This window comes from Cololabis saira, chromosome 21 (genome assembly GCF_033807715.1).
Source record: "Cololabis saira isolate AMF1-May2022 chromosome 21, fColSai1.1, whole genome shotgun sequence".
NCBI lineage: Eukaryota > Metazoa > Chordata > Actinopteri > Beloniformes > Belonidae > Cololabis > Cololabis saira.
Genome location: NC_084607.1, coordinates 12,500,461 through 12,513,972, shown reverse-complemented (window position 1 = coordinate 12,513,972; position 13,512 = coordinate 12,500,461). Strand labels below are relative to the sequence as shown.

The 13,512-nt window shown below is 39.5% G+C and overlaps 1 protein-coding gene across 2 annotated transcripts; it reads right to left on the bottom strand.

Moving 5' to 3' along the window:
* Window positions 1-255: 255 nt before the first annotated feature.
* gmip (GEM interacting protein) lies at window positions 256-12,967 on the bottom strand. Of its 2 annotated transcripts, none has more exons than XM_061712195.1 (21): window positions 12,721-12,967; window positions 11,208-11,298; window positions 10,587-10,683; window positions 10,454-10,493; window positions 8,373-8,498; window positions 7,250-7,314; window positions 6,989-7,096; window positions 6,702-6,782; window positions 6,375-6,536; window positions 6,089-6,226; window positions 5,215-5,405; window positions 5,039-5,124; window positions 4,883-4,945; window positions 4,686-4,769; window positions 4,452-4,594; window positions 4,169-4,345; window positions 3,936-4,073; window positions 3,573-3,772; window positions 3,099-3,423; window positions 2,570-2,672; window positions 256-1,589 (listed from the first exon to the last, which is right to left on the bottom strand). In XM_061712195.1, exons 1-21 carry the CDS (start codon window positions 12,761-12,763, stop codon window positions 976-978), a joined length of 3,075 nt encoding a protein of 1,024 aa, XP_061568179.1. In that variant the 5' UTR covers window positions 12,764-12,967; the 3' UTR covers window positions 256-975. The 2 variants fall into 2 exon arrangements, with proteins under 2 accessions (XP_061568179.1, XP_061568180.1); XM_061712196.1 differs by having other exon boundaries at window positions 5,039-5,121.
* Window positions 12,968-13,512: the final 545 nt, after the last annotated feature.

Genomic DNA, 13,512 nt, shown 5'->3' with positions numbered 1-13,512 from the left:
GGTTCCGCGTTACACCGACGCAGAGCCTACGCCGTCCCCTACGCCTTAGCTCAGATGGGGAGGCTTGCGTTTGAAATCAAGGTTAGACGCGGCAGAACTTGCAGTACTTCGTTAATATCCCTTTATGTGATAAATAAATTCACGTTAGCTCTTTTAGTATGTCATGTCTTTAAAGTTTCTGAATTTATGGAAAAATATGAAAGGGACAAAGGGAAATAAAGATGTTTGCACGTGCATTCAACATCATCCTACATCTTGATTTATTTTTTATTCTACTCCAAAATGACACCGATTATGAAAATGCTTTTGTGGTTGTAGGAAAAGTGTTACCTTAAAACGCAGGACTCCAATTAGAAATGTACATTTTATTGCCTCTCTATTGTTTCTGACATGTTTTTCTCTCAAACTGACACATCGCCCCCTTGTGTAAAAACAGGAAAGGTGCATTTAAAAAAAAGCCCCCCCTTCCGCGGAAGCTATAATATTAAAAAGCACAACAATTAGGAAACAGTTATCTATGAAATATCATCGTTATTTTTTTACAGAACAAAAACCTTTTACTTATAAACTAGTTTTGATACAATCACCTGCCTGTTGCATCAAAATATATTAAAAGCATTGAAAGGAGATACAAAAAAATGTTCTGTCTTTTCTGGTCTGCACATACACAGCTCTAAGATGAAGTGATAATAAAGTTATGGATATCATTTAAGCATCATGAGATTTAAAAAAAAGAGTCATTTGAATGCAATTTGCGAACATATGACCATTTTTAACAGTTACAGTTTTCACAATAAAACATATGCATTAAATATGGGACCGTGTTTTTTCCTTCATAAATGTTTATTCATGCAGTAACAATTGTTACACTGAATAAACCTGTTATTGTTGCTGCCTTCCATTGTGTCAATGCATTCTCCCAGTGTTAGGAGTTGTTTTTCATTTATTTATTTTATCTATTTTTTAAATCTTTACTCAGACAAAGAGCTGCTCGTCTTTCCCTGAGTGGCTGCGTCTCAGTTTCAGACCAGACAGAATCTTCTGTGCTGGTGAGGTCTGGGTGTGCTCAAGACGAATGGTCTTTGGAGAGGGAAAAAGAACGTGACTCTGTCCAGGGCTGGTTCGGTTATTGTTCAGATTTGTATTATGCTCAGCTTGCCACCTCGTTGCTACGTTTTGAGCAGACGTCTGTGCTGGTTTGGATGATAGTGCAGGTGATGCATCCAGCCCCAGCATGTACTGGGCAACCTCGCGAGGACTCAGTGGAACATCCATTTTATCCTCTGAGCCGGCCTTCACCTGGTGGAGCTGCTGCGTGTTATCACAATGGGCACTGAAGTTTTGTAAACGTCTCTGTGTCCCAAGCTCTGGAGAGGAGCTGCCACTGCTGTCTGCACTCCTTTGACAGCCCTTCGGTGGAGTTGTGGGCTGTCTTGCTGTACAACCTGGGTTAGGGAGGCGGGTTCCTGCATTATGATGCCGGTGATACTTCACAGGCTGTCTGGTCAAGCGATATTGAGGCTGGGAGACTGTGTCAGAGGCAGGATGTCTCACCGGGTCATCCTTTGATGCCATTCTCATAGCCAGGACTGAGGCACAAGAGGGAGGACAAGCATGTGAATCACAATTTAAGGCAATGAAAAATACATTTTTTTATAAATTCTAACTTATTTTGGCTTTTCCTCACATACTGCTTTCAAGAATATCTAGCATATGCATAACAATCCTGAAACCCTTTAAAAGCTATATTAAAAACATTGTACAAATATTCATATTTCTCCTATAACACTCAGAATGACACAATATCATGCAGAGACTCCAAAATGAGTAAAAGTGCAAAAACTGTTTGAAAATGAGATTGCTGCATGCACATGTTTAGTTATGACTAAAAAACTGAAGTTGCCTGCTGTTGAAGCCACAGAGAACTTAGTAAGACAAAAGCAAGAAAAAAAGAGAAGAAAAATACGAAGCGCTTCCTGTGCAGGAAAAAAACAAAGCTTTTGATTTTCTTCTGACAAAATTATTTTCTTTTCTCAAATTATTGTTTTTCCAAAACTAAATCAATACCTAAAATTTTTCACTCAAGACTTATTACCCAAATCACTAGATCACTAATATGCCACCATTTACTAAACCCTTAATCAAGAAACACAGTTCATAACAGAAGTTGAACCATCTAAATTAGGTTTAAAGAACTGTGCTCCACCAAAAGGAAGTCTTCATTTTAAAAATAGCTTGAGGAAACATGTAGCGCCCTGAAAAAAATAATGTCGACAGACCTCATTGCACTAGAAACCCAGAGTGTAGGATGTTTACAGGAGATACACGATATGATAATATTTACAACTCTAATCTTGAGAACCCGTCTGTAAAAAAGTAAGTTAACAACCCAGCACCTGTTATATATAACACCTCCAAGATGCGATTAGCCTCATTAAAATATGTCCTCAAGCAGGGTAAATACAAGATGACAGAACAATCCGTAGCTCATTATTTCAGAACCTGCACCTGGAAACTGCAGCATCTATAAACTAGATAAGACATGAGCACTATCGCCACGTCTGCCTACCTGCTCCCTCATTGGCTTCCGGGCTGAGCTGGTCCACTGCCTCATTGGATGAAGACTTGTCAGATATATAACCCTCGCTTGAGTCTCTCTTGATAGTTCGGTTCTGTTGAAATGACACGAGTTGAGTGGTGCATTTCAGTAAGTGTTTACAGACTACGTCTAATTCTGAAGCGCTGCAGAGTGAGACAGTAATTCGTACAGAGGCAATGACTACATGAGCTACAAATTGGAATTTTGAACCTTGAGAGTAGTTTTAGACATATAAAAGCTCCCCGTGCTAATGGCTACTGAGAAATTTGGAGGCTTAAGCAGAAGCAGTGCCTGCAAAATTAAGCTGGAAAGAAGGTCACGCAGGTCAGAGTTCACAGAGAAGCAGAACTAAGTAGATGTCCAGCTTGTTAATCCTTGTGGAATAAGCGTGAGGCTCAGGTGTTAAGGCTTTTAAAAGTGACAGGTAAGAGAAGCCTCTCTCTGCCTGAAATAAAAGCAAGACAACTCTTACTTATCCTTTTAGAAATGAGATACTTACTTCTAGTGAGTGTGAATGTGGTCGCTCTTTGTTGGAGGTGTCATGTTCAAAGTCAGCTTCACCATCGAGGGGACAGGAAGCTCTGGGAGGGGTCTCCGGTAGAAGGGCTGTAGGGGCTGCCGGAGGGGGTGTGTTGAGTCTTTTCTCTACGCCAAAAATCTCATTGTAGTGTTTGATGAGAAACTGAATAAGTACAGCTTGGTAGCTTGTCTCCAAAAGCGCAATCATGGATGTGTCCGTAGACACTAGAGGGCGCAGTAACGTTGGCCCGAAGACAATACCCAAATTGCTGGGGGACATCTTATTGTCGTAGTTCTCTGAAACTCTGTGGAAGAAAAAGATGCAAACTCAGACAAAGTCTGATATAGACTCCAAAAGGAAATTCATGTTCAGGTGTGCAATCAAGAAAATATAATCCATGAAAAATGTATACGTGAAGGGTCACTAAGATCTGTCAAGCAGCTGCCTACTCACTTTTGAAGATGAGAAATAATGTGCTGCAAAGTACTGTAGCAATACGATGGAAGCTTCTGCAGGAGCCTCTGCAGGTTCTGAATGATGTCAGTTATCTCTTTAGGCTCTGGAGTTGTGTCCCTTTCACTCAGATGCTGGATGCTCTTTCCCACCACGATGAAATCATTGTACAAGTCAAAGGTTAGTAAGGGCTCCGGGAGCTGGAAAGGAGAATATACAGGCCAATTTAAAACACGTCCGTAAAAATAGACTCTATTTTAAAAGCTTCATCACCTCAATCTTTTACAAATACTAACTATACAACATACTGTAACTCCCCTTACAATGAGCACAATAAATGCAGGAGTCGCTTTAGTCCCATACCTCTTTAAAGAAGTGTTTAATGATGGAGGTGATGTCATGCGGAGAGAGGTCAGAGAGGTCCACCTGCTCCTTTTGCATCTCAAAGGCCTGACAGAGTTTCTGAATGCGAGGTTTGGATCCACTCACACGATACACGCCCTAAGAAAAAAGAATCAGACAGAAGTTATTAGACAGTAACTCAAACTGGACCGGCTTCACTGTGTGTTTGTAGCCTTTGTGATGGTGAATAATACCTGGATCGAGAGAGCACGACTCTCAATCTCAGAGGTGCAGCGCAGCACCACAAATGGCACCTCTTCTGGGCTATCTTGGGACATCACAGAGAGGTCCACCCCAAACACCGTCCCTTTCCTGTGCTCACACTCCAACTGACACACCTCCATGCACTTCCTGTGCAAAGCCATCCCACACTGCATTTGTGATAGGGAAAGAACAGACAGCATTTATAAACCTCTCCTTTTCTGTCGGAGCTGCAGTTTCTCTAAAAAATGTCCATATTTCTGTTCAGCAGCATACCTCCTCACATTCAACCCCACTGACAACAATGTAGGTATCACAATGTTTGCATTTAACCATCTTGCTCTTCATTTTCCTGAGTCGGTGCGTTAGCGCAGCTCGAGATATAATTTTTGCCCTTACAGGCAGGCCTTCAGTGCTCTCTGCAGGGAAAGAGAGAGAAGAGGTTTATCGAATTTAATCATTCATGCAATGCAATCTGTTTCTGAAGGCTGGAAAAAAAGATAAACAAACCAGATTCTGACACCAAGTCTCTGTCATCCAGATCATCTAGAGACACGATGAAGGGAGATACTGTTTTGGGGAGTCTCCTGTGAGCTTTGGTCACGCATTCCCATGAAACAGAAACAGAGAAAAAGGAGAAATGTAATGACCTGCAAGGTTTTGATTTGCATGAAAAGTATTTCTGACAGAGATAAATGCGTGCTTACCAGGACTGGACAATGATTCCAAACTACCTCCAATACTTTCACCGTCACTGTGCCCCATTTTCCCTAGAGTACACCAAAAGATTAATTAGATTAAAAATAGGAACTTTTCTTCTTTTTTGTTAAAATAGTTGTGATATAATCTGGTGGAGTCCTTACTGTCATCACTGTGTCGCCTGATATTATCATCAGGGATGAATGAAGAGTCCAGCAGAGCGCTGAGGTTGCTGATTTTTCGTTTGCTGCTTTCAAATAAAAATGATTGAAAACAGTGATCAGAGGTGCAGAAGGCATACATATATGCACACATGACAACCATTAACAGTTTACCATACCTTTTACCCAGTGGAAAATACTCCTGGAAGCTGAAAGTTGGGACAGTCAGCTCTGGGCGACGCCTGCTCAGGACGTAAAGCAGATATGGCTCGCCAGGCTCGAGGCATCTACACGTATCCTCCAGCTTGTGATAGCCAAGGGGAATAGGCTCCGTCTGTTGCCGCTGGTAGAAGAACATGTTCACCGTTGCCTGATTACAAGAGAACATTATTGTTGTGTGGTCAGTGGAGCGCTTTTCTCTGCAAATAACAATACTAAATAAGTTCTATAATGTAATGCAAGGCAAGGCAAGTTTATTTATATAGCACAATTCAACACAAGGTAATTCAAAGTGCTTTACATCAACATTAAAACCGGCAAGACACAATTAAACAGTAAATAACAAATAAAATGAAATAAAATGATAAGAAAAGAGGTACAATAATAAAAATCACAAGTTGTTAAAAAGTAAGGGCAGTAGAGTACAGCAGGTACACATCTCATTCTTAAAATGGCAAGAATTACGTTTCTATACGGTCAAAACGTACAAAGACTGGGTCAAATACAGTATTACAAAAGTAATCTGTAACAATTCTTACGGTGAATTAAACCAATTTGACAATTCTATGCCACAATGCCTGTTTCCAGGTCTTATTTCACACAACTAATGTAGTAAAACATTATGTCCTTAAACCACAGATACATCTATTTAAAAAAAGTCATAGAATTTTTTCACTCAGCAGATAATTTATTCTGCCGTTTTTAACATGTACGGTAATGTAGTAAGACACAGTATTTGCCACCTTTAACTAATATCATATGTCATACCACAACTTGTCTAGACCCATGCTGACAGGAAGACAAATGTTTAGGATTGCTTCATTTCATACCAACCTCCTTGAGCACTGTGTCTCCCTGACAGATGAGCTTGCGTGTATGAGAAATAATTCTCTCTTTGACCCTCACTAACTCATCTTGGTGGATCTTGGCGTCACTCACAGACTGCCTGTAGAGAAGCTCGGCCTCTGATACCTGGAGGACACACACAAGACCTGAGAGCTGCAATACACTATCAAAACACTATCATCTTTTTCTAGTATTATATTGTATTATGAAACATTACAAACTCATTATGCACAACCTAATCACATAAAGTGTTAAATATCAACAGGATGCTAACCTTATACTGGGCATCATCTTTGGACTTCCTCCTCTTATCCAGTGTTTTGTTTCCAGCGGTGTCGTCCAGAGCTTTTACAGAGATCGCTTTAGCCTTTTCCAGCTCATCACAGCGCTGGATGTATGTCTGCCTGGCCTTTTTAAAAGCTGTCTCTGCTTCATTCTGAAAAATATGTTACAAAAATGTCTTGTTTTAGCAGTATTTTTCAGCAAATATTTATGCAGACATGACATCAGCAGGGCTGTTTTGAATTTGTGAAGATTTGTCCTGATGGTACAATAAACACACTTCCACTTAAGCCAATAACGTAATTCCTGATTCACTTGCCATCCTTCTTTGTTCCTTGGTCCACTGCTCTTTAAATTCTCTGCGCCACTTATCGATCTCATTTCTTTTGGCAGACAAAGCCTGACACAGAAAATGGATTAGAGACAACTGGTTCCAACATAATCTTTATTTATGAATTACTCCATAGCAGTAACATTCTTGAAAAAAGCGCCATTTAATTCAAGTTTGATTGTTTTCATTGAAATAATCATGTCATTTTATGTCGTCTTCCAACGAAAGACATAAAAAAATACAAAGTCACACTTTTATTGTGTGGATTTCTATACCTGATAACAGCGGTTTTGCAGTAATTCAGAAGTTCGTTTAGAAGTCAGGCTGTTCTTGATGTCTTGATCCAGAGCCATGGTGTATATGTACTGTAGTGGCATCGCTTCCTGCACAGAAAAAATATACAGTTTTTCCATTGCAGATACACTCAAGAGGAGCAACTGCCGGAAAATGTAAGCAGTATACCGATAACTGCTCTAATGCAGAAAGATGACAGCTAAAGAAAGTGCTTCCCTCCATCTTGGGTTACAAAGCCTCACCTGCTGTGACATGTTGCTCTTCGCCCCTTCAGCTGTCTTCATGACATTTTTTGCAAATTCTTGTTCTGTTGACATAACAGCAAAAATTCAGCTTATGCTATTCACATGATGGAGGAAAATTAAACCAGTATTTCTATTACTGTTGTTCGTGTTTGGCCTTTTTACTCAAAAGCTCAACTACAACTTTGATGTGTTCAATTTGACAATTGAACGAGTTTTTTCTTGAAAGTAAAAACTTTATTTTTGCTATTCGGAAACTCGTGGTCACCCTGCTTATAGTTTGGGTTCATCTCCACCCAGCATCGTTATATTAATTTTTTAAAATATTTTTCTTTTTATAAAATGACCTTTTATCACATATTTCTACGCTTTTTTTTATTTATTTATTTTTATTTTTTTTATCTTAGCCGGATGACTCTGGACTTCGATTGGTACCAATAATTTCTACCATTTTTCCTTTCTGGGTGCTGACACCTGTTCAGCCTGACACAGGGGTAATCACTGTCTATCTACTCCAATTTACCTCCCTCTTCTTCATTTCCCCCCTCCTTCCAACTAATCTTTAATCCGTTCTATCTGCACGTGGGACATGTAGCTTGCTGAGGTGACCACGATGCGCCACGGTAGTCAATACTCAAACATTTCTGTACTGAAGATTGCCTCTGTTATGCCAGTTAAAATCAAGCGTCTTCTTCTCTCAGTCCTGTTGTAACCATGTCTGGACAGATGTTCTAACTCTGTAACAAAGAAATCCTAAAAGCTTTAAATATGGCAACTTCTCTTTAACTCTTGAAGACATTTCCCTTTTCACCTGAAATGCTTCTTCCTAATGATGAGTTGTTGTGAGTCATTTGTGAATAACCCTAAAACTAAACTTCATCCAACATAACTTTATGAACATTAGTGCAACCCAAAGTGTTTTACCGGGCACACGTATGCAATAATTAATTTGAGGAAGGTTATAGCTTTTTCTTCTAGTACTACATAGTGGGTAACTATTTTGTATGAAATGCATGTACTCCTGCTTTTGTGTGTAGTGCGGATTAACATGCACCGATTGATATCGTAATAATTTGCATTTGCATTGCACATACACTACCATTTAATTCACAAAACTTCTTACCCAGGTTGATTCTCTTCTCCATCCAGGCAAGAAGGTCTTTGGCATAGCGGCACCACATCTTGGCATACTGCAGCGCGGTTTCCACTCCACCCTCACAGCGACAGAGGGCCAAGTCTGCTTCCTGGGCTGTGAGGGAGTACATCAGTATCACTGTAGGCTCTGCACACTGGGAGCTGTATCCAGGGATGACACTGAGTCCACTGGGATAAACGCCCAACAGCTCTTCCCTCCTGGAGCACACAACCAGCCCCCCCCCCTCAACCCTAAAGAAGCACCAAAATGTCAACCCGAAGCTTCCAGATGTAACCAGAATAGATATAGTTAATTAATAGTCACATTAAATTTGAAAAGATACACAAACCCAAAATAGGAATCACTGATTGTATATGGCAAAGCATAGCTGTTCCTCAGGGCACAGAGCCTGTGGTATCCAGGACGTCTCAACAGACTGTAGGCATCTCTTCCATGTAAACAATTTCATGTATTCTGTAGCTGGCTGCCAAAACCCCTCTTAAATCTGCCCACGGTCTCCCAGTAAACACATGGAGATGTGAGCTCAGAGAGGAGGGTTTCTATGGACCAAAGACAAACAGACTTAGCTGAATAACTTCCCTCCTCTCCCCTCTTCCTCTCTGTGCTTGGCTCCTCCCCCTCACACCTGTTCACTTCTGGTCAGCTACATAGAAATAAAGCTATAATCCAAGTACAGATACACCCCGGTCAATGGGAAGTAGCAGAAAACTTCATGTCACAACGCTTGTCAGGGTGTGGGTATGCCAACAAATCTTCTTCCTCCTGTGAGTCACACCAACACAGGGTGGATGATGTATGTTTGACAATCACATGGTCTCCAAAAAGGTTTATGACACCACTTTCTAGCTTCTGTCTCATCTCTTGGTCAACTATTCAACATACAGTGCCCATTTTCAAAATAAATGAAATACATTTCTCTTTAAGACCAAATATTGATGCACTTCAATAACTTTCACTTCTCCTAGCAGTCTCCACGGTGGAGTATATTTTTCAACGGGCAAGCACGCACTGCCAGAGAGCATACGCAACAACTTCCTATTTTAGAAGTGCAGATTTTATTGTCCGCAGCTTCATGGCGTTGGAATCAAATCCGTTTGGTAGGGTAGGAAAAACAATTATCCAAAAAGAGTGATGCTTTCTCCCCAGTCCTCAAGCAATGTCCAAAAATGACAACAGGCAATTCCAGCAGAATTATGGCATTCTGGCCTGACGATGAGCTACAGTTGACCCCTTGACGATTCTCGTCCGTATTTTGGACTATGGTGAGCTCTTAGCACTTTAAGAAATACGTCCCCATATAAATTCTCTTCTTGCTGTCTGACTACAGCCTCTGACACTTGAACTGCGGATTATCCTGGTCAGGTCCAGATTGCAGAGTGATAGACTTTAGGGAAGCATTGGGTGAGGTTTACCTCCTGGTGTGTGACTGAGCTAGTGGGGTAAGATGGTGTGGGGGAGGAGTCCTCGAGGGAAAAAGTATATGCAGAGCGATTCAGCTTGTTAATTGCTTTTACTACTATTCTTTTATTGTTGTCTACACCATATCTTTCTCTAATTGCGCTTGTTCTGTGGTTTGCTGTGGCGCTCAGATGAAATGTTGCACATGGTAGCAAATCTTAGCGGTCTATGATTATGCAGTCTTTTCTCCATTTTATATACTTCTATTTTGCCTCAAGTTTCATTACTGACATCTGCTCTCTCTTAAATCTGTCTCTATTTCTCTTGTGTGTGACATAAACTTAGAGCAGTAGTGTCCCGCTTAAATCCTCTCCCTTTATCCTAATCCTGTTACAGCAGGGCAATTACAACTCACAGCAAAGTATAAGAAAATAACTAAAGCATGAAAATTATATTCTGTCACCGACGGATTGCTGCAACAACCTTAAACACTAGAACAAGTGTCTCCAACACTTGGTGACACAGAAACCTTGCTAATAAATGTGAGCATGGCTAGACAGTTTTAGCAAGTCTACATACACACCCTGTTTTATTTTTCTCTCTCTGCCCCCACCCCCCACACCCCCCACACACACTGGCACGAATCCTACCTGTTTGGTTTCCATCCACGTCATAGGCCTCGGCACGGATCTGAGGACACAGTGCATCTTAACACCACTGGAAATAAGAATATCTAGATAAAATAGATAGGATTTCATGTGTTTTAAGGAATACAAATCTTACAGGCACATCATTTTGCTCTGTGGTCTCTGAACCCTCTGCAGAGATGGATTCTGACGTGGACAGAGAGTCACTATCTGCCAGCAGATCATCCGCTTCACTGAAAATGGAAGGGAAAAACAATGTTTTAGAATCAATCAAATGAAATTATGTTTTGAAAAGAGATGAGGGTTTGTTGAGTAATACTGTGGATAAAAAATGGCACTCAAATGGTACATAAAAGAGTATAAAGATGATCAATATGTAATTACTATACTTAGCAGTTTGTTTAGTACCACTGTAATCTCAATTTTTGGTAACACGCATATACTTTTCTAGCTGTTTTATTGTTCTTAAAATAAATAGTGAAAAAAGAAGAGCAACGTACATTTAAAATGACATAAATTAAACTTTTAATACATTTATACAGACAATCGTTAATGGCCATGACAAATGTAACTCAAATTTTAACTCAAACATTTCATCCCATTAGTTTCCCATGGTCATGAATGTTAACACCATTTCAAATGACATGCCCACCACTACAGTGTTTTCGGTGCAACACTCACATCACACTGAATAAGCAAATAGGAAGGCAAAAAGGCTTACAAGTGCTGACATAATTTGGAAATGAATAATACTTACGAAGAAATTAAAGAGAGATCAAGATTATCAAAGTCTCTGAAGATCTCACTGTATCGTTTGGTTTCAGACTTAGGATGTACCCTCGTCACTTCTGAAATGAAAAAGGGAAAAGCTAAGGCACATAAAGGAATAGACCTTTGTAGATTTGCATCCTGTCCTTCCATCACAATCGCCAAGCACAGTGTACACAGACCTTAGGGAAAAATATTTATTTCACATTCTGTACATGAAAAGGCTCTTTATATGACCCAATAATGATGTTGGCAGCATAAAAATGATACAATGTCAAATGTGGTTTTGAGCTCTAACTTGCTTTCTGCAATTTATACAAAACATTTTACTTCATTTCCTTTTAAAGAGTAGTGGATAAATACTTTATGAACAAAAATAGACTTATCACAGTGCATACAAAGGAAAACTGACCATACTCAAATGAAAAATTACAAGGAAATTAAATGCAGTTCCTCTTTAAAAATATACTTATCATATTTCCTTAAAAATTCCTTATAAAGGACAAACAAATAGTTCTTTGACTGAAGCAGAACTTAAACCCAAAGCTTAATCATACAGTTTGATATTGAATCTTAAAGCTTTTTTATTCATATTGTTTGACTGCTAACACCAAAAGGTTACAACATAATAAATTACAAGAAATACAATAAAGAGAAAAATAAATCTTCTGTCAGAGACACCTCCGTTTCGGTAAACCACATCCTGCTCACAATTTGTGTCACGTCCCATAATGTGCATACAGTCCTTGTTTTTCACACCGCCAACGTTTCAGAAAAAAAGAACAAGAACTGAGAGTAAGCAAAATAATTCAGCAAAATTAGATGTTTCGTTTTTAAACTTAAAATGCACTCAAGCAGAGATAAGCTTTCGTTTTTGTGTGCTGTTTACTTGCTAAATTTCTAGAAGCAAACATTTTTTACATTATTACATTTCTGACATGCACAGAGATGCTCCTCGTGTGGAGATTGTAAGAGTTCTGCAAATATTATAGTTGAATGTGAAGCTCTGTTAAGTCCTACATCCGTCCTAATGTTAAAGTAGGCTAAAATTTCATTCTTGTTTTTTTTTTGCAAAAAACTGAAAGGAGCTGAATCCCCTTAAATAAAAAAATACACAAGTCAAGCAAAAAGACAGAGCAAGAGTGTGTCAGAATGAAGAAAGAGTTCAGGAAGTTCATCAACGCTCCTTTGAACAGGAGGAGGCCTCACAGCATTCTCTGACAGGAACTTTAACAGGCGCAGCAAGCATAGTGTTTACTTCCAACCACACGCTAAACCATATTTTATAACACTATTGTAAAGTTGGATGATTTTTAGTGACAGCAAGAGAATATTTGCTACTTTAAATGCATTTTTATCCAACAGGTTTATTCATAATTGAGACCAATGAACAGTTAAAATGGAAACAGATTGAATGTGCTGTGATCACTACAGGCGACCCGATGAGCAGAATAAAGACAGCATCACTTGATCAAGCTTTTCTACAAACTATATCTGCTTACCTGTGGTTTGAGAAGAATCCTTGCTTGGTTCATGTTCCTCCATTTCTCCTCACTTTCTCCCCAACAGACCCTAACAGACGCACTCACATATCATCTGCACCGGGGTCACTCAACAGTGCACCATTTAAAACAGTATAGTTTTAGATGCAGAAAATGTACACTGTGGTGTGTGTACACACCGTGATACGCGTAGAGTAAATTACCACCATGCAGCTCGAGCTTGCTGCCACTTCACCTTCTAAAATGATCTTCCTCTGGTAGAGTGAAGGTTGACCAATGATTTCACCATCAAGGGAAGAGGAAGTGTATCTTTGTGTCACAGTAGTCCCCACCCACTCTGCTGCACCACATTTAGTGAGAAGGTGCTTTTGTGTGAGGTTTTTGTTGCATTAGTCAGAAAGCTTTCTAACCTCTGACAGATATGTTATTCAAAATCCTAGTGGTGTAATGGAACAGCAGAACCTGTCATCTAAAACCCGGATGTTTACCCCATGTAGAAGGGAGAAAACACATTGAGCTCTGCATAACTGTCAGTGGTTAGCGTACCCAGTGCATGAAAAAACAAATGAGGTCACGGAAGTTACTGTAAAAGACGATTCTCACGATATTTTTTCTTGATACAGTGACATTTGTTAACTCTTAATAGCCTACAGTACTTGTTAAGTTTAATTTTGATTTCACTTTCCTATAAATGTTAATATGACAAAAATAATCACAAATATATATATATATATTTTTCAATTTTATTGTTGGAACAATGCACCACTGACATCGTATGTGCACAATAATAGG

What these genes read in the sequence shown, in the direction of transcription:
- gmip (XM_061712195.1), bottom strand. Translation starts at nt 12,763, where the DNA reads ATGGAGGAACATGAACCAAGCAAGGATTCTTCTCAAACCACAG. An exon ending in TATTTTCCACTGGGTAAAAG is followed by an intron (nt 5,125 to 5,214) that starts GTATGGTAAACT and finishes TTTATTTGAAAG; the next exon opens with CAGCAAACGAAAAATCAGCA. An exon ending in CAGGCGACACAGTGATGACA is followed by an intron (nt 4,946 to 5,038) that starts GTAAGGACTCCA and finishes GGTGTACTCTAG; the next exon opens with GGAAAATGGGGCACAGTGAC.